At 40.7% G+C, this 27,950-nt stretch overlaps 2 protein-coding genes across 8 annotated transcripts in view; both read left to right on the top strand.

The window, feature by feature from the left end:
• shisa7a (shisa family member 7a) overlaps nucleotides 1-6,824 on the top strand; it is a 9,652-nt gene extending 2,828 nt beyond the window's left edge. Inside the window, exons 3-7 of the mRNA XM_019253463.2 lie at nucleotides 930-3,458; nucleotides 4,050-4,204; nucleotides 4,663-4,728; nucleotides 5,012-5,197; nucleotides 5,419-6,824. Coding sequence (XP_019109008.1) covers nucleotides 2,689-3,458; nucleotides 4,050-4,204; nucleotides 4,663-4,728; nucleotides 5,012-5,197; nucleotides 5,419-6,377 — 2,136 coding nt within the window. The 5' untranslated portion in view covers nucleotides 930-2,688 and the 3' untranslated portion in view covers nucleotides 6,378-6,824. The remainder of the gene's footprint in view (nucleotides 1-929; nucleotides 3,459-4,049; nucleotides 4,205-4,662; nucleotides 4,729-5,011; nucleotides 5,198-5,418) is intronic.
• Nucleotides 6,825-15,299: 8,475 nt separating this feature from the next.
• On the top strand, nucleotides 15,300-26,228 carry si:dkeyp-69b9.6 (zinc finger protein 865). Of its 7 annotated transcripts, none has more exons than XM_019253456.2 (4): nucleotides 15,300-15,807; nucleotides 16,265-16,378; nucleotides 19,850-22,317; nucleotides 22,606-26,228. In XM_019253456.2, the coding sequence occupies exons 3-4, from the start codon at nucleotides 20,283-20,285 to the stop codon at nucleotides 24,963-24,965; spliced, it is 4,395 nt and encodes a 1,464-aa protein (XP_019109001.1). In that variant the 5' UTR covers nucleotides 15,300-15,807; nucleotides 16,265-16,378; nucleotides 19,850-20,282; the 3' UTR covers nucleotides 24,966-26,228. The 7 variants fall into 7 exon arrangements, with proteins under 7 accessions (XP_019109001.1, XP_010742641.2, XP_010742639.2 ...); XM_010744340.3 differs by having other exon boundaries at nucleotides 15,312-15,807; nucleotides 19,850-20,499; XM_010744339.3 differs by having other exon boundaries at nucleotides 15,300-15,803; nucleotides 19,850-26,228.
• Nucleotides 26,229-27,950: the final 1,722 nt, after the last annotated feature.

Here is a 27,950-nt window from a genome sequence, read left to right as displayed (position 1 = left end):
GACACAGAGGCAGAAAATATGGTAATGGAAGTTGAGCATCGCTCGTAGATGACGGCGCGAGGCATCAGGGTAATCTTGTCGAGCAGGAGACGGGCAGATGTGACTTTGAAATCTGGTTTGGCTTTAATGGGTGTAGATTGGATTCTGCCTCCCTTCTCTCTCTTTCACTGCCTCTTTTCACTCACACACACACAGACAGAGCTGCAGTGCTATTCTGAGAGAGTTAGCTGCCTCAACCCACGCACCGAATCTGAGAAAGAGAGAAAGGCAGAACGAGGGAGAAAGAGGAGAAGGAGGGAGCATAAAGGAGAAAGAAAGACTACAAGGAGGTTTACAGGATGCCTACTATAGTCTCTCACATGTACACACACACACACACACACACAGACACAAAGCCTCTTTACAGTTTAATATTCAGCCCTTTTAAGTGCTCTAACAGCAGCTGATTTACAGTTGATTATCACCCGTCTTGTGTGTGTGGCATTGACTGTATTTGCAGATCTGTTTGGTGGTGCTGTTTGTGTGCTGTGCTATGTTGTATTGGTAAGTGCTGGGAGAAATGTACTTGATTCTGTGCCACCCACACACCGCCCTCCCACTCATGGTCGTCTCTGCATCTATACCTCTGGCTCTTCCCGCTCGCCACAATCTCTTTGCTCATTTAAATCCCTACCCTGCATTTATCCCTCTGCTCTCTTTCTCTCTTTTCTCCATCATTGGCTTTTCAGGAGCCTCCTGCAACTAACACACACACACACACACACACACACACACGCACGCACGCGCGCTCCTCACAATGCACACATTAATAAAAAACGACTGTATTGTGTGCACTCGAAATGTGCACACACACTCACACAGGAGTGTCAATAAGTGAGGAGAAGAGGTCACCGAGCTCTCTAATCATGTCTCTCGTTTTTTTATTACAGTGGACGCTCGGCCAACACGTTCCTGGTTTGATTGTCGACGTTGTAAATCTGAAGACAATTCTGGAAAATCAAGCAGAACATTTAGAGACGACAGAAGAGAAATTCTCCCGGAGAGAGAGAGAGAGAGAGAGAGAGAGAGAGAGAGAGACGAGGGGAGAGAGCTCTCTTTGAACATTAGTCAGTGGGAGAACTGCTGCTTTGTGTCTCTCATTTTTTCTCCTGCTGAACTCTCCTCAGAAGGTCAGAGGAGCATGTAACTGAAACAAGTGGAGCCCTCAGTGATTTCAGCATTCTTTCTCCCCCATCTGTGCCTACATTCTCTGCTACAGATAGGGACGTTTTGATAATTACATATAATTATAATTTCTGTGGGAGACAGATCTGCTTCTGTCTATTATTGCCAACACCTCCAACACAATAACTTCACACATTTACATATTTCTCAACAAAAGTGATATTCTTTGAACCTCGGAGACAAATCAGGAATAATTTTACTTAGAGAGAGACATGTCACATGGAGAAGCAATGTGCCATTCAGTTCATGTCTAATTAGCGATACAGTTGAATGACACGGGCGACTTTTTGTGCCTAAAAGCTGAATGCAGAACATTTCAAAATACACGACGTTTGCCTCGTTTTGAAATGTGTTTTACAGGCTGGGAGTCATTTTCTTGGTTTATGCTTACTCCTGATTTTCAGCTGTTAAAGTCTTCTAGCACTTAAGCCGAGCCACCCTCATTATCACCCCCCGGCCCAATCACAGTAACAGTCTGTGCCAGGCGAGTACTGATGCACATTAATCAAGCCATAGAAAAGATTCAGATAAAATACGTGGTGGTATCTATAGATGTGACGCGTGCCTAGAACAAGTTAACATGGAGATGAGTCCCTGCTCCAGAGAAACGAGGCATCACTGATAGACAGTTTTCATCAGTGGTGCAGTCTGTTAATTCTATTTGATTGTTTACAATGCCAAAAAACACCAAATATATCATAAGATATATACATTTCAGACATTAAAAAAGTGCCAGTACTAAATGTATGTAATGCCAGACTAAAATAGTCGTCCAGGAATAAAACAGATAAAACAGTTTACATTTGATGAAACACAGGCCATAGACTATTGTTCAAGTGCCGTGATCAGCACATGAATGTATAGGGCTGCCACATTTTATTGAAAATACCTGCTACTAATTCTTACTGGCCTTTTGCGGTTACAAAAAAAACAAAAACAATCCCGTCCAGCAGTACGTCACATCTTTGTTCTTTTGTTCAGTGGGACATGTAGGAAAAAGGCATTAAGGACTAAAAGCATGAAGATTGTTGCTTTCAATTTGTCCTTTTTACAACGATGCATCCATTTTAGCGTTCTAGACTTGAGAGGTGTTTTTGGAGGGCAAAAGATGAAGTCATTACGCATTCAGAGTTCCTTTCTAGCAGTAAATTAAAACCATTGGAACGCCATTATCAACAATTATTAAAGTGATTTTAATAGTGTTAGTCCCTTTTGTTTCTATTGTTCCTGACCTTTTCTATTATTTCAACATATAAATACTCAGTTTCTGACAAAAAAAGACTTCAAATTACATTATCCAGCACTACTAAATGAAATTACTGATACATCATCAATATCCAGTAGGTTGTACATGCTACTTGAATATTTCACATGCCATTTTAGTGGGTTAAACTGCAAAAGCGGATACAGTGTTGCAACTGCATTGACTCAACAACAGAAAATAGATCTCTTAGTCATGTAAAAATGACGCCCACCACCAATCTCAGAGTCCTTGCTGTCTCCCTGCTCTCCCTCCTTACTGCCCCACTCACCACTGTCGTGGAGACCTCTCCGTCCCCCCCTCCTCAGCACATAAACCACTCAGGGAGGCCGTCAACCGAGCAGCCCAAAACTGGCTCCAGCCCCTCTCACCTGCTCCTTGCCATGCAGGCCAATATCAAGCCAGCTGCTCTCAAAAGCAGGACCAAAACCCCAGAGAAACTTCCAGAAACCTCAGAAGGAGGAGTTCTGGAAACGCCTCCGAGACCCCTTCCCCAGGTCATGTTCCCCAAAAATGTGACTTCAGCAGAGGCTCTTGCACCTCCCTTAGGTGCAGCACAGGTGGCGCCCATTCCACCCCGCCTGATGGATGTATGGATGGATGTATGTCGGGGTTATTATGACGTAATGGGACACTTTGACAGCGCTTTCAACTGCTCCAAGGACACCTTCGTCTTTTGTTGTGGAACCTGCCACTACCGCTTCTGCTGTCCAGAGCGAAGTCGACAACTGGAGCAGGACAGCTGTAAAAACTATGACTCTCCAGACTGGGCCAAGCCACATACAGACTCCATGATTATATCAGAGGAATTAGGTCCTGACCCAGACTTCGATCCACTCAAGCAGCAAAGCCACAACACGGGCTTCGTCATCGGAGGTGTGGTTGTGTTTATGGTGGCTGTCGCTGTGGGCATCAAGGTGGTCTTCAACAAGGTGCAACAGGAAGCCAACCAAAGGGACCTCAATATGCCCAGGTGAGGCTACTTTTATCACCTCTCACAGCTGGATTTGTTACTTCATTCTAATATTGTATGTGTGAAATTAGGTTTTCAGGACTCCATAAATGGCCCAGATTCATCACTCTGGGCGCAGAACAATGTTGTTAGTCATCAGCTGAAACATATTTGATCTCCATCGAGTGGTCACTGGAGAATTCATGGTTCTTGGGCTCCAGCAGTGGAGGATGATGGTTGTAGACTGATATTGAGCGTTGGTTGATCCCTTAAAGAAGGCAAATGATTAACAGCGTATTGTTTGTCATCATTGTGCATAAATTTATATCCAAACCATTGGCAGGTGATTGTGCAAAGGACTGTGGCTGATTCCAACACATTTCAAATGCAGTATATTTTTGAAAAATATAAGATGGATGAGACCTTCATCCTCACACGAATCCAAAATAAGAACAATCAAGTGCTAGACCTAAAACATAGATTACTAATCTTAACTTCAAAGTATTAGACGTCTTTCATTATTCTGATTATTTGATGTGATAGCCATACAGCCAATAGTTTATTGTAAATTTATTTTGTGTTTCCTTTTTTGCCTCTGTTTATCGTCATTAGAGCTCTGGTTGACATGTTGCGGCACCAATCGAGCCCAGTCCAGCAGGACGAGAGAAACAACAGCGTGGCTCTGACTGTAGGGGATGGAACAGGGACACTGGGGAGAGCTCCAAAAAATCTGTACGCCCCAGGACTGCCAAGCAAGGACAACAGATGTGAGGGTTTTAAGGCTTTTACAGTGTTAATGAATAGCACAATCAGAGGCAAAATCAGAGCTTTTGTAACGGCATCATCTGTATGCTGAGGCACATCGTGTTTACCACGTCAGTATGTGTATGCCTCTTCTTCCTCCCACCCTGAAGGTATCTTTGAAATCATTATGGAAAAAAAGAATCCTCAATGCAAAATCTTAAAAGTCAGTAATTTGTCTGTGAACGAGAAAAGATACCTCTGACTTCTTTATCTGATAATATTAGTCCTCTACTACAGAGATTAGTGCTTTTAAAATGCCTTACATGCTGATGCCAAGAAGCTCTGTGCATACGAGATGCTGGTGAACTGATGCAGATACTTTAATATCTGTAGTTGATTGTTGTTTAATCAAGCACCACTGGACCTGAAACTGCCTGACATCCATTTTGAGCTAATTACCTTATGTTCTTTTGACTTACAGTGGGCAATTTGCAACACAATTTCATCCACTCATCAGGCTCCAGTCCCAAACACACCGCAACTATCGGTAAGACAGCTGGTGAAAGCCGGCCTCCTATGTAAATTACATGTAATCACCACAATGCTTCATTTGCTTCGTCCAGTGTCGTTTTAAAGCTCAAAAGTAGACTCATTCATCTCAACAATAATAATGATTATCATAGCTTCTGTCGCTTGTGTTGGTGTTGAAAAGCAAGTTTAAAGTCTGTGAATGTTAGCAGATTCACGCACTACCACATGCGGTGCGCTGTATCCAGAGGAGCAAATCTCATTTAATACACACAGCCGTTTTCTCCCTGTGGTCTCTGTAGAACGCACCCCTCGAATGAACAATGCTCAGCTGGCAGCTGGAGGCACCCTGCTCTCCAGTAAACACAACAACACCAAATCCCAACCTGCCTTTCACCACTCCCTGCACAACCTGGCTCAGCTGCCGCCGTCCTATGAGAGCGCCACCAAGCCTGAGCTTAACAGATACTCCTCGCTCAAACGCCTCGGTAAGTACCTTCATTTTGGAGAAACGAGGACAAACGATGTCTGCCCATCGCTCTCCTTACAGCTCTGTTTCTGCAGCTGTTTCATTTCATTTTTTTAGTACTGAATCGCGGTGACACTCTTGACACTATGGCATAAAGTGCAGGATGCGTCATTATGTGCTGCTGCTGCTGCTATTTACTGTGGTGATAAACAATTCAGAGAAACTTTGTTTGGCTTCCAGAGAAAGGTCTTGATGAGTACTCGTCTGGTTACTGCACCACCAAGCGCCGGCCTCACACAGCCCAGCCGGCCCTCCAGTCCTCTCAGCATCACCTCCACTGGGGTGGAGACTACACCCTAGGTGGGAGAGGAACCCTCCCGAGGCATGCTATGCGTCCCTGGATCCCGCCGCCTCCTTCTGGCATGCCTGCCTCCCCCACCCCCAATCCTTACCCTCTGGATCCCCCGGAGCCACAATACAACCCCAATTATGACACTCTCTCCAAGCCCCCGAGGAAAGTTAAGTCCACCGACCAGCTGCTCAACATGGGTGACGTCCCTGGCAACACAGGGACCCTGTCCAGGCTGTCCAAGAATCAGCAGCACCAGTACTACAAAGCCATGGCTGCTTCCAATAAGAACTCCAACACGCAGACCCTCACCAGGAAGACCCAGGACAGGAGAGAGGAAAGGCAGGAAAGACAGGAAAGGCAGGAAAGGCAGGAAAGGCAGGAAAGGCTGCTCATGTCCCCAGACCATTTGGAGGAGAGGATGGGGGTCGGCGGGATGGGCGTTGTAGATCCATATGCCCACACAGGAGGGATTGTCCCCACGCTGCCTCGCCAGCAGAAGGCCCAGTCACAGCAGAATGTGTGCGCCACTCCCTCCCTCGACCGACACCACATGATTAAGATGAACTCTCACCCCACATCCGGAAGAGAGCAAGAGAGGAGCACGGCCATGCCTGGGCATATGAGTGGGGGCATGGGCTGGGCGGGGGAGATGCCCGGGGCTGGGGTAGTCATGGGAACGGGAACACTAGGGGGCCACAACGCCAGGAGGATGGCTTTTGCGGCGAAAAGGCAGAACACCATTGAGCAGCTACATTTCATACCGGGAGGGGGCGGTGGGGGGTCAGGAGGAAGTGGAGGAGGGAGTCAGGGGATCAGGACAGGGAGTAAAAATGAGGTGACAGTGTGAGGTTTGTGCCTAATGTAGAGCTTACCCCTCGTCAAAGGTACAGGAATAGGTCACCCTTCTGCATTTAACTATTAGATATACAACTACAAGGCATAAAAACTAGAAGTATAAAGTATAGTAAAAGTACAACGTGTTTAGGCTATTCAAATTAGTGTTATCTTGTAATTAGATAGCTTAAATATGATTACTTAAAACTCTAAGTGGGGAATATCTGTTCCAATTATGTGATAGCCTACATCAGCCATATTTTGTAACAAAATTTGCCATATTGCCATATACAGCGGTGCCATTACTTGTAGAAAGACTGACTGGAAGGGTGAAACAAAACTAACTGAAGTGTCGTTCATAATTTTGTTTTTATATATGTTTTTCAAAAAGTACTCAGGAGCCATATTAGATAGGGAATGAGATGATATATATATATATATCTATATATATATCTANATATCTATATATCTATATATATATATATATGAAGAAAAAAATGAGGTTGATGAAGAGGAGGACCGTGTGGAATATTGTATCACAGAATTTAATCGAGAACTGAGCCAACTACCTGCTGGACTGTCGACCTGCTCGGCCCTCACCAACTATAATTTATTAAACTGAATCTCATGGGTGAAAGGACCGGATGAGTCTGAATGAACCGTGTGCCTGGTGAGGGTTTTTTTTTTTTTGGGAGGGGATCTGACACTCCAGTCTGAATCAACCTCATCCTGACACAGCAAGACCGAACTGATTTTTTTATTTATTTTTTGTTGCTTCCTATGTAAATGAGCGTGGTGAGCGAGGAGGTGGGGGCTGTTTCTGACTCGGACACAGCAGCCTGATACTATTGGCAGGATTCCACGCCCGATTTAACCTGCGGACGTACCCACATTACCAATCTAATGCCTGGGTTGCCTAGTTTTCCATGTGACCTTAGATCAAATCTCCAGAGGAACTCACACTCTGATCACTGTTTCACTACAGGAGTGTAAACTGACGTTAGATTACGTTATGGGTGAGTTTTCCCTATATCTATAGATCAGGACCTAACTGTAAAAACAATGGGCTAGCAAACAATATAGAGCCATCTGTCACGTTATTACAAAAACATCTTGACATAAACATAGACAAGTCAAGAGATAACAGACGTATCTGTTCAGTTTACCAATAAAAAAAAAACACCTTACTTTAATGTAGGTTGTGCATGAAGAGCAAAGGTTTTTCTACAGAGCACAAATGAGTAGACCATGACGCAGAGGTTGCACTTACACAACTGTCCTTCAAAGCCATTTATGGAGATACAAAGAAAATACCACAGAGGAAGCTGGTCTGACAATCACCGTTTTATTATTCTCACCAGGTGACAAATTATACAAGTCAGTGATATTTTGTACAGTCAAAAAGGATTGGCTTCAGAGCAAGCCAAAAAACCTCTAAGTCAGGAGAGAGGGGGCGACCTGAGGCCTTCTCCTGCATGGCTCCATACGCCGTAAAGAGACTCGGATGGTTAGGAAGCCCTCCCCATCCTCAAGACGAAGACCTTGCTGTATCATAACGCACTTCAGCCAGTATGAGTAAAAAAAGAAAAGAAAAAAACAACAACAAAAAAACGGGAAAAAAAATCTTCATCAATAACAACGCTTATCAATACTAAGGGCTATCCTATCCTATATACTGTAGTATGTGATATCTGTGGTCCATATAAAATGCTATCTCTTTCTCTTGATTTTGTGTTGATATTGTCATGATGTATTAAGTATTAATGTGTACAAAAAACAAGAGCAATTTAAGCACAGTTCAAAGAGAAACACAGAGACATAACTTTGCACAAATCTATCCCCTGATATTTGCACCAGATACAAACTTACTTTGTATCGTGTCCTCAAGGTTTACATTCTGTACAAGCACAGTGGAAAGTGTGACTGATCAATGGAAGGTATTGTATCGAGCAAGGTTTTTTTTTTTATTAACAGAAATCAGAGATAATTACGCAGATCAAAGAAGGAACTTGTTACAACTTAGTTTTTGTTCAGTCATGTGAAAGGATACGGAGATGAAATGCTGATAAACAGAAACACAGATTTCATTTGGACAATCTTCCTATACACAGTGCTAAATGTAGTTGTTATGAATATGATGGAGTGTTATTATTAATAATTATTATAACTGTTATGGTTATTATTAACAATTATCTTATGATGTGATGTTCTTTTACTTGGTGGGATTTAAGTGTTTATTGTTTTTAGATAACTAGCATTCTCATGACTGGTTGGTTTTTCATACATCTGGTCATAAATTCAAGTTTTTAAAAACATTCTGAATCTTGATGCATGCCAGCTCCATTTCATTGAGAGGCATTTACGGTATGCCTGGATTTTAAGGTCATCGATGCTTATATGGCCAACTTTCCAGCTGTATGTACTGTGCCTAGACATCGGCCTTAAGACTTCTTGATCTCAAGTGATTACTTAGGTTTCCACTCGGGTACAAAAACATCTATTGAAAAAATCTGCAGCCTTCTAAACGTATGTGTAGACGACGGCGTTTTAACAGCCAGCGAGGGATAGATGTGTTTGGGACAGGCCAGAAGTTATTAACGCCAACAGACTGGAGACAGTCTCCACTGCAGCAGCCTGACCCAATAACTTATTATGGGTTGTACACACTAAACCCATGATGCCATAATGTATGTGTGTTCGGATGAATGTTTATTACAAAGGTTGGAAAGAAATGGAGGTCTAATGGAAACCTGAATGCTTTGAGTGCAGTGTCTTTTTCAGGGAAATAGGACAGATGACATACAGTAGTATTAGATTTTTTTAATAGAGCCACAAAAGGTCTGTAGCAAAGTCTGTAATATCTCACAAGCCATATCCATCGAAACTCATTATCACAATTTTATAAATGGTTAATCTAATTTGTGCAAGTATTGTATTTTGTATAGCTAGTACAATCAGAATATTTTGAGTGATCTCTTCGACATTAATTTGAGGATTCAACAAATTATGTGTTAGTATTTAATGAATTGTACAGTGCCAAACTCATAACATTTTGTTGTCTTTCTATTGTCATAGCCTCCTACAAAAACTACAGGGGTTATTTCTTTTTTCACAACTGAGAACCGATACACAGACGAGTAAGCTAAAAAAACAAACAAAAACGTTAGTTATCAGAAAGAAATGAATGAATATGGTGTGTGTTTTTACCATTATGAATTCATTTAGAGAGAGGATGGTTAAAGGCCACCTGAAATGTAACAGTTAATTGTACGGACAGGGACCGCGTCCAGTAATTAAATTCATGGATTTATTTTCATGCCTATAAATTTCAAAATAACCCTTTTGTTATTGTTTAATGCATTGATCCCCTTGGATACGACAGTGACTTACAAAGAATTTGTATAATAAAGTTGGTGGAAAAAAACGTTTTGTCATTCATTATAAAGTGTGAGATTTTTTTTTTTTTGTACATTAATGTTCTTTAATTATTATTATTTTTACCCTAGTTGTAATCTATCTGTAACCTCAAATTTTTCTACCAGAGTCACCTACAAACTGCTAAATGTCTGCTTCTCTTGCACCTATTATTATTTTTAGGAATGTTTTAAACATCCTCCTCAGTCATTAGGCGGTTCACACTCTTTTTGTAATGAGGTTATAAACATTAATGAGGCTCCATACGCCTTACCTCACAGCTACGTTAATGCCAGTGGCTATTTCTCAACAGTTTTCTTCATAAACAAAATATAAATTATGAACTTAACTCACAAACACCACTGATACACCATTTCAGGTGGACTGTACTCAGACATGCATTCAAGAAGTTCATTGCCCAGGCATGATTCACATTTATGTTAATTCATTTCCCAGGTCAAGTGCAAACATACAAGTTTATTGTGCTGCCTCTCTCTTACAGCTAGTGAATTGGACTTAAAATAATGTTTCAAATTAGACTTTAGACTAAACAAGTCTCTACACCGATCTATCTAAGTTGTCTCTGTTCTGTTCTGTTTGCACAAAGCTAAATCTGGACTATCATGAGGAGGACTCATTTTCCTGTGTAATGTAGTTAAATTAAGACTATTTTTGAACTAAAACACATGCTGATGATGGCCAATGAACTACTAACACAGACATTTTCAGTGGTGGTAAATTAGATTTTATTACAAATACAAGTCCTGCAGTTAAAAGTAAAAGTACTCATAAAGCATAAATTGAGCTATGTGAGAGTTATGGTCCATTATATATGTTGTGTGTTATATATTATAGGTGGAGGACCTACATATATCATATATTATATAGGAAGTGGACCTAGTTTTAATATTTTCTTTACAGTGATAAGCAGTTTGATCTTTAAACGTGCATCATATTTTATAAGCTTATGTTTTGTGTGTAAATTCTTATTATATAAAGTAACTAGTTACTCAAATAAATCTAGTGGATTAAATAGTACAATACTCCCTAGTGAATTGTATACGAGTAGAAGTATAAAGTGAAATGGAAATACCCACCACTGGTTACACAGAAATCCTAGCTGAGATTTGGCCTGAGGGGGACATGCAGTGTGTCTGAAATATGTTTATGCAACCAGCCACGTTTTTTTTTTGTCAGAGACAATATGTTATAAAATTGAGAGTCTAAAAATAACCACCAGACAAATTAGTGTTTTATAAGGGGTCAAACCAGAAGCAATAGCTGTATATTAACAAAAAAGCCTTTTAGTCTTTAGTAGGTTAGTAAGTCTGGGATAAAATCACCAGGATGTTAGATATTGTATAAGCCATGGTAAGGCTATACAGTGCCAGTGGGAGTGGACAACAGTGCTTTTAAATGAAATGAAAAAGGGAAATTGTCTTCATAAAATTCAAAGACCGCTCTAGACCATCTGAGTGCAGAGTTATATCATACTGTACCTGTTGGGTCCTCAGAGGGAGGTGAAGGCTATGGAGCTCATATTTAAAACCTCCTGTGAATACATTTATTGCACTGAGATGTATGAAGGATTAAATAAAAGAGCAGACTGTGACATTGTACTGGTACAGAAATAGTTTTTACAGGAGGTACACAAAGGGCACAAAAATGATTATGTTTGATTTAGGTTAGCTCACTGCCGCTGATGCATTACAATCATTGTAATTTGCACATTTCACCACCAGGAGGTTCAGTGGATCCTCAGCGCTGAGGCAAAACCTGCATGAGCCTTTACTCAACACTTTATATAATTTTTTATGATTTAACCCTTAAACATATTACTGTAAACAGGGCAGACTAAAGAAAGCAGAAGAAAACAATAATATCTGACTATTTTCAGATAATATCCTGGATGGATAAGCTGCCCACATTATCAAACACCTGTCACCATTCATTTTCATGATTTATATAGCTGCTAAGTGAAGTGAAAGACCATTTTTCACTAATAATGCTCAGTTTATAACACTGAATATAGCTGAGAAAGAGTGCAAATTTGCCAGAAAAGACTAATTAATAGCCAAATTGAAAGTGTATGTGCAAATCAAGGCTTTCCATTTCTTTTAAGGGTTTCTTTTAAGGGGTGGATATGATTAGCACCCTTAAAAATCAGAGGCACAGAGCTGAAATTATTCCCATCTCTGTGATTAAAATGACCTAAATCAAATCCTACAAGTATAATAGCCATATAGATTAAATTGTAGATTTGAGCCTGCTCACATTTAAATTCGCTGGCTTGTGTAGATCTGTTGTTGGGACAGAGGGGAGTGAATGTAACTTCATAAATACATTTCATCCACAAGTGTTAATACATTTAGAGCATTATTGGTGTGTTTGTGATTGAAAGGGACGTGATAAATTCCAAAGCTCTAGTTTCATGAATCACTTCTTTGCAAACACTAGTCTGTGTTATGCAGTCTATATACACCATACTGGACTGCATTACATTGAAAGGTGTTTCTAATTTTATGGCCCCTTTTATGTAAATGGAGTGCCCAAAATATTAGAAACACCTCTCAATATAATGCAACCCAGTTTAACAGTACTGCAAACTACAACCTCAATAACAAATACAATAGTTAAAGTAATACCTCTTTGTCAGTGTCTGAAAAACATTATAACCTTCATAAAAGTAGAATGTATAGCAAGTTTAATGAATGAAGTGGGTGGTCGATGTATGTAGTTTATAAAATATCCAGGCAAACTAGATAGACAGAGACAATAAGAAGCAATATGTATGTAGATACATCTCCTCTGAATAAAATGTACTTTAGTATTCATTACTACATTATCTCTAATGTCTTATCAACATATACTATTCATTTATATATATGTGAAATATTTATACATTGTGATTGTCAGTATTTATACAGAAATAAACATTTTAAACTTTTATTTCTTATTATTTATTTCAATAATTGAGTGAGAGTAGAGTAAGGGGCAAGTGAACAGGGGAGGGTATAAAAGATAAGAGCAAAAGGGTTTAACGTGGAATAAATATATTTCTGGTACACCTTATCTGAGTTATGCACCTATTCTTAGGTTTTAGACTCAATCCACTTTTCCTTTATTTTATTTATAGATTTTTTTACGTGTATTTAAATATTTNAACCAGCCACTTCATGAGATACACTTGTACAATCCAGTGTGATACAATTCAACAACTCTGGCATAAATTCAACTTTTATGAAGTTTACAAAGGATTCAGTGAGGTAATAATTTAACTTGTGTGTTTATTATTGAGGTCTTGGTGGGTGCTGTTGTTGTACAGGAGTGCATTGCTTTGAAAGGTGTTTGTATTATTATGGCCCTCTCATGTATGTAAATGAGGGTGGCCAAAATATTAGAAACCGCTCAACATAATGCAGTCCATTTTAATGCTACTGCAAACTACAACCTCGAGTTGATTAAATTCACATGTCTCTGACAGTGTCAACAAAAAGTGAGAAATTATAAGCTTCATATAAAGTGAATTAATGGCAGAGTTGTTGTATTGGACCACATTAGATTGTACAGGTTTAATTAATGAAGTGCCCAGTTGGTGTGTGAATGTACATGAATGTGTCTTTGAATTGTTTTTTATATAGATGAAAATGACCATTGATAATACATACTGTATGTATATTATAAACATTTAGCAAACACCTGTTTTCTAAACATGTATATTAGGACTCCTACATACTAATGAGAAGCTGATTATTACCATTTAAATGTGTATTTATATGGCATAATTCAAAGTAGGAAATCATTTTTTTTAACATATTGGACATCTAATAAACATTTCATTTCTCATCTTAAATACACTTTTTTCATTTAATGCGGTGTATTTTCATTCAACCTTTGTAAATATATAATAATCCTATGGTATAATGAGTCTATAAAGCATCAGCCATTCTGCAGCCTGAGGAAAAAGTTATCCTACTCCCGCTGAGACTGTGTATCTTTTGATATAATCAGACAATCGGACGTTGTTTATTTTTTTTGTATATTGTATTTTTTTTAATTTCTCCTTATGTGTTTAATACTACTAGAACACAATCCTGTATCTTTTATTTCATCTGTTTGATATCTATAAATGTATCTTTGAATTTATTTCCTACATAGATGAAAATGACCACTGATATAATGATAATACATACTGCATGTACAATGCTTTGTGGCTCAATAAAAAAAACATTTAACTGTGTTTATAAACATTCAGCATATACCTGTTTTCTAAACCTCCCTAAACATGCATATATGTACATATATGCACATATTTAAATGTGTATGGCATAATTCAAAGCAGGAGATGGTTAAAAGATGTTGGATATCTAGTAAGCATTACATTTCTGCATATTCGAAATCATACATATTGATTATAATGATTATTTAAATGTGTATGACATAATTCAAAGTAGTTAAAAGATCTTGGATATCTAGTAAGCTTTACATTCTATTTTCTAGAATCTATTTTCTATTTTCGTTATAGATGAAAATGACCACTGATGTAATGATACATACTGCATGTGGCTCAGTAAAAGACATTTAACTGTGTTTATAAACATTCAGCATTGACCTGTTTTCTAAACCTCTCTAAACATGCATATTTGAAATCATGCATATTGATTATAATGATTATTTATGACATAGTAGTTACGAATAGTTAAAAGATCTTGGATAGCTAGTAAGCATTACATTTCTAAGCTAAAAGATCTATTTTCTTTATAGATGAAAATGACCACTGATATAATGATAATACATACTGCATGTGCAATCCTTTGTGACTCAATAAAAAAACATTTAACTGTGTTTATAAACATTCAGCGTATACTTGTTTTCTAAACATGCATATTTGAAATCATGCATATTGATTATAATGATTATTTATGACATAATAGTTACAAGTAGTTAAAAGATCTTGGATATCTAGTAAGCATTACACTTCTAGGCTAAAAGATCTATTTTCTTTATAGATGAAAATGACCATTGATATAATGATAATACATACTGCATGTGCAATCCTTTGTGACTCAATAAAAACATTTACCTGTTTTTATAAACATTCAGCATACACCTGTTAAACATGCATATTGATTATAACGATTATTTAAATGTGTATGACATAATTCAAAGTAGTTAAAAGCTCTTGGATATCTAGTAAGCATTAGACTTATAAGCTAAAATATCTATTTCCTTTACAGATGACCGCTGATGTAATGATGATACATACACTGTGTGCGCAATCACCTGTGGTTCAATAAAAAAAATTGAAACCCTCTCTAAACACACGCATCATAAATCATACACACTTCATAAACACATAATAATCCTGTGATATAATAGGCCTATAAAAGCCTGGGGAAAAAGTTACCACGCTCCCTGTGAGACTGTGTATGTTTTGATATAAACTCGCAGGGTGTGCTGTGGGGCTCTAATTATGTGAACATGCAGCGTTGGTGAAAGAGGACCCCCCCCCTTTAAAAAGCAGACCGTGAGCCCGATTCAACCACCCGAGAGCCCCGCTTAGCAGTGCTACCCGGAAATATTACAAGGGCCGGAAAGGACCAATGTTAAGAGAGCACACGTCACTCACTTTTACCCAAAAAATATTATCAACCGACCACCCAATTTCCCCCCCCACCTCTCTCTCTCCCTCTCTCTCTTTCTCGGCACGTCGAAATCTTTTAATCTCTCCATAAAGAAAAGCGACAACAACAACAACAACAACAAAAAAGGCGGTAAGCTAAATGGCTGCGGCGTTGATTTCTTGCGCGGGGATCGGTGTAAGCTTTCACCAGGCTCGGCGGCAGCAGCAGCAGCAGCAGCAGCATCAGTGAAAATGGCTCTGGCTATCGACTGGAAAACAGCACGCAGACATGGATAGCTTAGCCTCAGCCAGCTAGAGGGACGAAGAAGAAGAAGAAGAGGAAGGAGGAGGAAGGCGTGACAGGCCTCATCCATCTGCAAACTGTGCTCTGCGACTGGATGCGTAGGTAAACAACCCCCCCCCCCTCCTTCTCTGCTGATATAGGTTACGCAGATGTATATGTGCTAAGGCTTAGCATCGTGATGTTAGCGGTGCTCGGCGTGTTTTTATTTAAATAATAACGGTTAGTGAGTGATGGCTAACGTTAGCACCGACGGTAGCAGCAGCAGCAGCAGCGATGATGGTTGTGTGGCTTTTCTAGATTGTGTGTGTGTGTGTGTGTGACTAAAACACGCCGTGTAAAATATGATGAACCGTGAAGTTTTCTCATGCAAGCGCCCCCCTTTTCTTTTTTTCTTCTTCTTCTTGGGACTACACATGCTAGCCAATACTATCACAGGATGCTACCTTCAAGTGCATCCGTTATTACGGAGGAAATGTATTTCTGCTAATGTTTACATTGTGCAGCAAGTGTGTTACTCGTGTTAATTTTTTCTCCTTCTTCTACTTCTACTACTTCACAGGATTTGGTGATTTACATTAAAATGAGAGGCAGTCATTTATGCGATAGATTATCTCCCTCATCTGCCAGGGGAGCTCACTCCTCGCTAGGTTCATCGCATCGATCAGAGGAAACGGTAAGATTTTACGAGGTGAGCAAAAATGAGATTCAAAGTGTTTTTTATTTTATTTTTGCACCGTAAGTCAGTGTAACGTTACTTTACGCCTGAACAGTGGTAGAGTAAAGGAAGATACTAACTTAACAACAGTTTAGCTTTGTGCATAATGCAACAGTTACATTTTCTATTAATGAATTAATCCTATTTTTATTGGTAGTTATATAGTGCAAGTACAACAAAAGACCAGAGAGTGCAAACTGTAATAAAGTGCTATCTATACAAATATATACATTTTTTAATGCTATGTATAAGAAAACATCAGATTAGATTCAAGTTTATTGACATTGCACAAAGTACTAAAACAATTTAGCATCTAACCAGAAGTGCAAAAGTAGCAAAGTGCATATGAGATATTTAAGATATTTGAATTTTATACATTCATCCTATTGTTATTGGTAGTAAGTGCAAGTACAACAAAAAGTCCAGATCTGACAGTAGTAGAGTATAGGAGGATATTAACTTAACAACAGTTTAGCTTTGTGCAGTTAAACAGTTGTGCATAATGCAACAGTTACATTTTCTATTAATCCTATTTTTATTGGTAGTTATATAGTGAGTGCAAGTACATCAAAAGACCAGAGAGTGCAAACTGTAATAAAGTGCTAGCTATACAAATATATACATTTTTTAATGCTATGTATAAGAAAACATCAGGTTAGATTACTTTAGATTAGTTTCAGTTTTATGGACATTGCACAAAGTAGTAAAATGATATAAAGATGTTTGAATTGTATACATTCATCCTATTGTTATTGGTAGTTGGTGACTGCACATACTAAGTGCAGCTACAACAAAAGACCAGATATCTGACCAGAGAGTGCAAACAGTAATAAAGTGCTAGCTATACAAATATATCAATTTTTTTTTATACTATGTATAAGAAAACACCAGGTTAGATTACTTTAGATTAGATTTCAAGTTTATTGACATTGCACAAAGTACTAAAACAATGAGCATCTAACCAGAAGTGCAAAAGTAGTAAAGTGCATATGAGATATTTAAGATATTTGAATTTTATACATTTATCCTATTGTTATTGGTAGTAAGTGCAAGTACAACAAAAGACCAGATATCTGACCGGATAGTGCAAACAGTAATAACGTGCTATAGATATAAATATGCACTATGCACTCTAAGTACCACTGTTTTGACAGACGATAAAATAAAGCAGCATAGGCCGACCCTGTTCAAGACGGTTTATAAGAAAATTATTTATTGTTAACTGATCCTAAATGAAACCAGTTCATGAACGAGAGAGGGGTACTCTGATCTCTTAATGTTTTTAAATAATTTTATTTGATTCAGGGATTCCCCAAAGTGCCACTAGAGGAAGATTTCGTATACCAACAGTTGTCCTCTTACCATAGTTTGAGAACCAGTGGAGTACGGGATTAATTACAACCAAAGTATTCCATCTATATGGAATACTTTATTGATCCTCGAATGGAAATTCTGCTGTTATAGCTGCAGTTACCTGTATTACAACACAAAATAGACATACAAAGCATGAGGTAGACACATTTAAAGCATAAATACAATTTATTTAAGAATAAGGAAAGGAAGTATATATAGCTCTATCTGTGTAAAACAACAACAACTCTACAGTAACTTCGTAGTCGTCCTTTTTACAGTGGAGTTGCAGGAGTCTCTACTCTGTTACTTGATCAGGAGGTCATGTAGAGGATGTGAGCTATTGTCCATTATGATGGAAGTGATGGAGCAATATGAACAAATGTAACTTTATCTACAGGTTGGTCATCTTCTTGACCTACCTTTAAAGTACTACATTGCACTGTAATTAGGCCCATTAGTATTTGCCCACTCCTAGTATTCATTTAAGACAATCCTATATACTATGTTCTTACATTATATGGTCTGATTTTGGGCTAAGAATGAAATGGACAGTTGTTTAATGTACTGAATACTTGTACGCCTGTGTGCCTATCTGGTAATAAACTAAAAAACAGAAATAAAGAACGTCAGTGGTGTGAGTAGGAAGTTGGGGTGAGGGTGTGCTCACAGTTCTAAAAGTGGATTGAATGTATATGATTAACATTTTTTTGCAGGACAGATTGACGTGCATTTGAAAACATTTAGTACTGCTCTCTGATGTGCAGTTCCACACTAATGACTAATGAATAGTCTGATGTTGGAAAATCTGGATAAGGGACAGTGTCACAATGGTTTCCACCAATTTAAGGTATGCAGAAGTATACCATAAAGAGACTGAATACTGTCTTAAAATTAATGGAAATGATCTGATATTTGATGAATATTTATCATCAACCTATTGTAACGGTAAGTTGTGAAATGTGTTGTTTAATTTTTTGTGGGTTTGGGAAAACTGTTGTCTTACTTGTGGTAATAACTATAAGTCATAATTTGCAGAAGTGTGACAGCACAAGTGGTAAAATGTAGCATCGATGCCACGTGTCAGTAGTACGGGTAAAATCCAAAAAATTAGTTACATACGCATACCTGCATTTAACCAAAAGTGAGGCATATGCTTACTAATGGGGTTTTTCATGCAACACTACCACACCCCTCTATATTCTGTGTACCCTTTCCTCAATAAACTTTTGGTACTTGAAGAAATAGACACAAATGCTGTATTTATATTTTAAATCTGAGAGGACAAATACAGTATGATATACTTTAAATCACCTCATCTCTGCAGCATGTAAGGTCTAAACGGGTAAGCAAGTATATTGTATTGTAAGAAATTGGGTAATTCTCTTCAAAGTAGCTTTTTATGAACAGCCTATTATGAACAGCTATATGTTGATGATAACTTTTGCACTCTTTGTTAATCTGAACGTACAGTATGATAAAAAGAATTGACGTTCATGCGACAATTCTGGTTGTGCTGCAATCCAGCAGAACCACGCCATGGTAAGTTATTACAAAAAAAAAGTAGAATTATCTGGAAACCTTGATTTGCATTTCTTCACCTGACAAAAACAGTGTAACAAGTAATTGCATTGTATATTGGTCACATTTCTCACTTGGCTAATTGGCTAACAATAATAAGAAACCTTTGGTAAGTAAATTGCCACGTAAATAAGAAACTAGTGCTGAATGACACTTAATATATCGAGTATATTAATCTAAATAGAATAAATATAAAAATAAAAAAGGCTATTTAAACCCAGTGTCAAAGTATTGTAATTCGGTTAGAATAAGTATTGTGACTTTGTAATGCTAAATGAATTTAGACTTCCCTTAATGTCGGACATGGACATAAATCTCGTAGGTTTTGTTTTGTTAAAGCATAGATTTTAAGGTTTGTGTTTATATGGATTCACCTTAATGGATGGGGTGCTTTGTTATATGTAAACATTTTAAGGGACAGTGAGTAACATTTTATTTCTAATTATGGTACTGTTTCTCTCTATGACTTTCATCCCTTTCTGAATTTTGTTTTTTCAGCTATAGGAACTTCTTGGCTGAACACCGATGAGGAATCTTGCTTAGATGAAGGAAAATGTCAACGCAGTAACTCTCAAGGGAAACCAGAAGAAGTCATTTGAACTGCTTCTCAATAAAACTATTCTAAGCAATTTTGATATTAGGTGGAACTCATCTACCTGTTAGAAAGACCCTTTGATCATAAACTCATCTTCCTGGCTTCCCCACTCATTTTGGAAGTAGAGTGTGGGCAGTGGATGATCAACAGGGAGTAGCAGCGCCAGAAGTAAACTATCTGGAGAGACGAACTTTAGATTTAAGACATTCAAGTAGTCTCATAACCTCACCCTTAGGGTAAAGTTTGTCTGTTTCACCAGTCAGTGGTGGGATCATTGTTGCCGCTCCTAGCGCTGGAGGTTTGGCGCCTGCACCCCCATGTGCCAGTGAGTGGGAAATGTTCCAATTTGGAAAATACAATCTGGACATTATAGAGATGTTAAGTGGGCACCAGGCCCACCAGTTTAAAGGCCTTGGTTTAGATCGACAACTACAGCATCAACAGCAAGTGCAACTTCACCAGCATCAACTCCAGCAGCAGCAGCAGCAGCAGGCTGAGTCTTCTGGAGCTCTTCTGTCTGGACTTGGCTTGGGCCCCCTGCAGGGGTCTAGAGGTAACGCCTTTTCTGATTCTGCCTCCATTTTTGCCAAGATGAGTGCCCCTCCTCCCCCACCTTTACAACAACAGCCTTCCTCGTCTCAGAGCTCTCGTTCAAAGTCAAGCAAGATGAGCAGCAGCAGCTCAAGCCATTCTTCAGGCTACCCACAGTTCCTGCGCTCTTTCCACCCGTCTGAGGCAGCACTAGCACAGGAGCAGTTACATCCAGGTGTAGGCCGCTTTGAGCACTTTGCTGGGGGAAGTAGCAGTAGTGGGAGTGCTGGGGGATTAGGAGGATTAGTAGCATCAGCACCTCCACCCCCTCCTCCTCTGCATCCCGGCCTCTCTGTCCCCCAAGCATCATCTGGTCCCTCCTCTTCCTCTCCTTCCCCTTCAACCTCTGTGGCCACCTCTAATAATCCTCCTAGCAGCAGTGCAGTCAGCTCATTGGGGCACCAGTTGGTTGGGGCCCAGTCTGATGCACGAAGTCTTCACCAACAGTTTAGTTGCATGTTAGCCGCTAATCAGTATTTTCTTTCTGGCGTGCCTGCTAATGCTAGTTTAGAGCAATTTCTAGTTCAACAGGGAACCCATAACCACTTAGGAATTGGTTTAAGTCAGACTGGTGGGGAGCCTAGTACTAGTCTTGCTCCGCCTCCTGCTTTGCACTCTACTCACTCACATGGCCACTCCACTCCCCAGTCACAGCAGGGTCCACAGCAGCCTCCCCAGCAGCAACAGCTTCCACCTCACACCCTTTCCCATCCTCACTCTCATTCTCATCCTCACCACCCGCTCCACCCAGGCTCCCAACCCCCATCACTGGGTGGCTTTGACTTCCAGGGTATCCCTGTACTCTCATCAAACCAGATAGCTTCTTTAATGCAGCAGGAAGCAGGTTTGCCCCTCCCCTTGCCACTTCATTTATCTTTATCTAAAGATGATGGTAAAGGAGAAAGCAGTGGAGGTGGAAGTAGTAGTAGTGGTACTAGTAGCAGTAGGAGGAAGAAAGCTATGGCCGGCTATTTGCCTCAGAGAAAATCTGAGAGTGCTAGTAATGGCAGCAGCAACCATGGCCACGGTAGCCACAGTGGTAATCCTAGCACTACTAGTAATGGTGGAGGGCTTAGTCATGGTCAGCCCCCAGCTTTAATTGGGAGTGGGGTTGGTATGTCAAATATGGGTGGAGACCCATCATCCCTTCTTGCCTCATCATCTTCATCCTCATCTGTAGTTTCTTCCTCCTCCTCCTCTGCTCCCTCCTCCACTGCTGCCTCAGTACTGGTAACTAACGATTCTCACCTTTCTAAATCTGATAACCCGAGCTCATTGCAACCCAACCCCTCAGAGTCTGATACAGAGCCCATTTATAGCTGTGGAGATTGTGGCAAAAGCTTCCCTCACCTTTCAAGCCTTCGCAGGCATATGCGCATGCATGAGCCAACCACAGCAGGCACTAGCAATACTAGCGGTACTGGCCCAAACCCTGTTCATATTAAAACACAGTCTGACCCGAGCCTCCCCCATTCGACCCAAGAAACTCCCCAGCCCTCAACCAATTCTTGTCCTAGCCCAGACAAAATATTTCATTGCCCTGATTGTGGCAAAGGCTTTAAGAAAAAAGGGCACCTCCTGCAACATGGTGTTATACACTCTTCAGCCCGCCCATATGGCTGCTCCACCTGCTCTCGGGCTTTTAATCGTAGAGAGTCACTGACACGCCATGAGAAGATACATGAGGAAAAGCCATTCCGATGTCCCGCCTGTGGTCGTGCCTTCCGTGAGAGCACCTCTCTACTCAACCATGCTGCCTCAGGCACCTGCGGCAAGCCAGGTAGGGGACCCAAACAAAGGGGCGGCAAGACAGGAACTGATGGTGAGGACAGAGTCGGGGAAGGGGGTGGAGGAGGTAACGGAGGAGGGGGAACTTATCAGAGCAATAGAGGGGTTATTTATGGGAAAACTGAGGAAGAAGATGGTGTAATCATTGTGGGGGAAGGAGAACCAAAATCAGGTTTAGGATGTGATGGTCTGTTTCAGTCTGGAAGGGGAGGGAATTCAAATGACAGGGACAGAACAGATGGTAAATACCCCACTGACTACTCTCGGAATCGTTACACAGGCTACCATGATGACCACCGTTCTCAAGGTAATCCATCTCCATGCTACTCTGGTGCCTCCCCCTGTGGAAGTGGGATGGCGGGCCCAGCTCTGAGAAAGGCACCCCTGGCCCCAACACTGCATCCACACTCACAGAGCCACAGCCAGCACCACCATCCGCAGCAACAGCCTCACCTGCCCCTTTCTTCTCTACTGGATGACTCAGAGGATGATGTCACTAGCTCTGTCAATAATGCAATCTCTGCAATAACAGCAGCTAGTAACAGTGGAAATAGAGGGGATGATAGGGGAGACATCATAGGAGGTCTACTAGGTGGTCTTGGTTTAGGTCCTCTGGGCTCACCCTCATCAACATCTGGTATGGATAAGAATTTCAGAGGTGTTGGGAGCCAAGAGGCTATGAGCAGCAACCCACAGAATCCTACTGCCAAACCAAAACGCCCCCGCAAACCTAGAGCTAAGAAAGATCCTGCACCTGGTGGACAGCCCCCCAAACGTAGGCAATACACCCCCAGAATGGGTCCCAGTGGGCTCCCACGCACTCACCTCTGCAGTGTCTGCGGTAAGGGATTTGCACGTCGCGAGACCCTACGCAGACATGACCGCATCCATACAGGAGAAAAGCCCCATCACTGCACTGTTTGTGGAAAGTATTTTAGAGAGGCTTTTCACCTGAGCAAGCATCAAACAGTCCACTCTGGGGCAAAGAATTACAAATGCAGCATCTGTGGGAAAGAGTTTGGTTACTCCCAGAGCCTTAGGAGGCACAGCAAACTCCACCAGAAAGGGGAGCTGGAAGAGGTGCCCACAACACCAGCTGCGGAGAACCTCAACAGCTTTAACCCAAACCCTCAATGTAGCGTGGCCCAAGACAGGAGCCAGAACCAAGCACCAAGCACCTCCTCCTATTACTACTCTCAAGACGTCAAGCCTCAAGACACCAACCCCCAGCCTCCACCCCCACCCCAACCACAGCCCCCACCTCCACCACGACTGTACACCTGTGCTATATGTTGGAAGTCTTTCCGCCATCACTTCCACCTGACCGCCCATCACCAAACGGTTCATGAAGGTGGCGGTGAAAAGCTCTTCTGCTGTGAGGTATGTGGGAAAGCATTTGCCTACTCTAATAGCCTCACTCGACATAGGCAATCACAGCATGGAATGACCCGCGCCGAGCCGTCTAACCCACAAGAAGGCAGCACCGGGTCTGGAGACAACAGAGGTGGGAGTGATGTCAATCAGTCAGCTTCAGAGAGTGAGGCTGCCACCAATGCCCTGCTGCAGATGGCTCCTTCTTCAGAAGGCCATGGAGGGCAGAGTCTAAGTGTCGTCACTCATAGCCACCAACAGGCACCCCCGCAACCACCAGCTGGTTACTCTCCCCTCTTTTATGATGCAGCCCATTCTTCAGCCTCTACTGCTCCATCTTACTCGCAGCCTCTGCCTCCAAATTCTACAATCATGGCCCCCCAGCACCCGCATTCCCCAGCCGGGGTGAAAGGAGAGCACATATATCCAGCTGGATCCCGTAGCCGTACACTTCACACCACAGCCCCGTTCCAGCCCCTCACGGAACTGCCCTCCACCGAACATCATCATCTGCATCATCATCATCATCACTCCCACCATCATCCTCATCATCAGCCAGGTACCCAGCCCCACCAACACCTTGACTGCAGCATCCAGTTATCACACGATGACATGAGACGACACAAGAAGAAAAAAAAAAAGTCCAACAGGAGAGATTGGAGGGAAAATAAATGGGAATCCCAAGATTTAGTCAGATTTGATGGAAGCAAAAGGAAGAGAAAGATAAGTTGTACAATAAGAGGGCAGCTGAATAAAAAACAAGGCTCTCTTCGTTTGACAATTAGGCGAGGAGGAGGATCAGGTGGTGGTGGGTATAAGCTTGTCAACACTGGGGGAATGAAGGTGCAGATCCTTTCGTCTCTCAAAGTCCCTGTGAAACGTTTTGGCTGTCCTATATGCCCCAATTCTGTGTTTTCCCGTAAAGCGGGGCTGCTAGTCCACATGGCAGTAAAACACCCACAAAAAGCCTCGACCACTCAGGAGCGACTAAGGTGCAGCGTATGTGGGAAGCAGTCTCACAGGCCTTTGGCAGCCTTCATCCATCGGGCCTCCCATCGTGCCAAAGGGACTTTCTCCTGCCGACGCTGCTCCACTCGCTTCTGGAATGCAACACTTCTACACAGGCACAAAGTGTCCTGCCGCCGCAGGGCTAAAGGACTGCAGCGAGGAGATGCTAACAGGCTGAAGCTTTCAAAGAGACCGGGAGAGAGACAGACCCAAGAGGGTCAGGAGGAGATGCCATACCTACAGGGACCATACAGATACTAAGTATCCCCCGTATCTGAAATGAGTGGCATACAAGAGCGATATTTCAGTTCTAAAATGGGAAGGTGGGGGAAAAAAAGGGACTTGAAAAGGCATACGCTGCCTTGAGGAAAATTTGCCTCATGTCTCTGTTGACATCTACTCTGCTGACTATTAGAATGAGTGTGTTAACAACTACTGTAGAGCATCCTATTAAATATCACCAGAAATTCTTCCAGATTATATTGGAAGGTGTTTTCAAAGACGTGACTGTTTCCATAGGTTCATTAACCCCTTAAGTGCATTGACACTATGCTTGGCTGACACTGTGCAGTTACTAGACAAGTTTAGGTGAAATGACCTGCTAATGTATCTCTCTTACCCATAACTAGAATCCCTGCTGCACCTCTTGCTGTATGATAAACGTCTCTGCCGTGTATTTTGTCTTGTTGTTGTTCACTTAGAGGCTCTGAGGATTTTTTAAAAATGTAAAGTGCATTTATTAGGAGTAGGGACATGGGGACAAAGACCTTTGTTGATAGTTTGTCAGTGCATGTTTGTTCTCTGGTCAAGTTTTTTGCTGAGGTTGTTAAAACTCCTACAGTATGTGATGGTTTATTCAGTATATCCCCAGAAGTTTGTAGTGTTAAACTTGATTTGAAAGTTGCTATATTCCCTAGTGATTTAATCACGTATAGATAAAATGTCAAAGTTGCTGGTAATTATCATTACAAGGATCCCTCTCCTGCCAAAATGAAGAAACTTACAAAAAGCCTTGCTTAGTATGTTCACCTTACTTCATTTATTTGAGATATTCCTAGCTTTTATACCAAGAGATTGAAAACAGGTTAAACAAGTGGACTGTAACACATGTTTATCTCATGTTATTTGTATGCTCTTTTTAGCAGTGATTATTTCTACAGTACTTCATGGTGTGTTAAAGACAAGGACCTATCATAATAGAAACAAATGTAATATTCCATGTATTTATGTGTGTAACCCAATCAGTCTTCATGCCAATCTTATACTTAACCCCTTATACCTTTTACTTTTTGCTGAGTTGCAATCATATTCTTACTGTCAAGTTTTTTTTTCTTCCTCTAAAGAAAAATACGTTTTAAGTACATCATGTCACTTTATTCACATATGAAATGTTCATACCCCTGTCAAGCCTTGTTTTTTTTTCTTCTAAAGAAATGATAGTTTTAGTAGATTTCTATCACATTATTTACTGAAAAGTCAGTAGTTGATTATATTTCAGCAATGAATAAACCTTAAGTGTAATCATTTGTTTTCCTTTCATTTCTCATTCAAAGTTTCCTACTGCAATATCCAGAAGATGGTACAAACTGCTAGTAATTTAATACAAGTAAGTTGTAACTGTAACCAAAGTCGGTATTGAAGTTTTCCAGTTATATTTAGCTTTATGTCCTGTGTGAATTACATATCACTCTGTGGATTAAATGGATTTCAGGATGTAGTTGATATACCAATAAATTTCATTAAAGTTCTTAGGCTTACTAATGTTATTGGCCAGATACAACAGGGTAATGAATTGTTTTCACTAGCTCAAAATGACACTATATTATCACCACACTGAATAAATGGCTGTGTAAAACTTCTCGCGCCTAGCTCCACAAGATGGCAGTAAGCAACTCAAATATACTGTACTCTTGGCCTGGTATGGATGAGTGTGGCAGTCACATGGATTTTGCACTGATGGGGGGAGTGGACTGGACTGGAGAGGCTGGAGTGTTGTGTGACTGAATTATGTGCCTGTCTGCTATTTACTTCCAAGATTAATGCTGCAACATGTTTGAGTACCTCTCGGTAATCTCACTGAATGTTTAGAAATTAAATGGAGAGTGAAATGAAATGCATGTAATTTTGCATTTGTGTAAACTATGAATTCACTGCATTTGCTAAATCTAATAATTTCCTTATGTTAACCCTTATCCAAATCAATGGTTTCAGGATAGACAAAAAGTAGTTACATTAAAGTATTTGATACTTGTCAATATACTGCAAGTGATTGAGCTGGAACATGTTTTGATTTTAAAGACAGTATGTGCATTTGCATTCAGATTGATGTGCTTGCAAACATAAAATCTGATGATTCATACCCACTGCTGTTTTAGTTGTGGTGACAGGTGGTAACCATCTTAGGGCTCCACAGCTGGACTAAACATCCAGATGGATAATTCAATTTTAAAAACAAAAAAAAAACAAACAAGATGACGGCACGTTTACATTTGATGTCTTGAGATTTAGTTTTGCATATTCATAAAGACTCTTTATTTTTCAGTAAAGTTTTAAGCTGCTTGATGATTTAATCCTGTCAACTGTTCAGATGTCAACTTTTTTCATGTAAAAAAACAAAAAAACAAAGGGGGTTGAACTACTGTGGCGCGCGCTGTGTGCTTTTTCATGTGCTCATGTGCAACTGTACAGTAAACGAGACAGCCCTCGCGCTTTTTGTGTTTCGAACTGGTCTCACGCGGCAGTGGCATGCACGGGGGGAACCCGAGCGGGCGGGTTTATTCGACCTATTTCTATCCAATGGGCGCTCGTCGTGGGCGGAGCGTCGAACTCCCGCAGCCAATCAGAGGCAGAGCCGCCAGCGGACAGGAGTCGTCTCCCCGTGCCTGATACACGTGAGCTGGAACAGCTATTGTACGCCGCGAGGCAACGTGCTGAAGCGTTCCTCTCGCCTGAAAAAACGGCACGCTCACGTTTTCTGTGGATTACAGGCAAACTGGAAAAGCCATGCTGAACTATCTGATTATTACACAGAGCTAAAACTGAGCCATGAGTTATTTATGATGTCCTGTTTGTGAAAAAACATTTATATTAACATTTATTGCTGTAAACAACTGTGTTGGTACCTGACAGACAAAACAAATAGACTGTTTTATTTGGCGCGAGGGTAGGTGTGTCCTCATAAATAATAAGCGAGAATTGAGAGGTCTGTTTAAACCCCCCCTCACCCCCAACCACCACCAACACCAA

The sequence above is a fragment of the Larimichthys crocea genome, chromosome XIII (genome assembly GCF_000972845.2).
Source record: "Larimichthys crocea isolate SSNF chromosome XIII, L_crocea_2.0, whole genome shotgun sequence".
In the NCBI taxonomy this organism is placed as follows: Eukaryota; Metazoa; Chordata; class Actinopteri; family Sciaenidae; genus Larimichthys; species Larimichthys crocea.
This window is presented reverse-complemented; position numbering and strand designations above follow the sequence as displayed.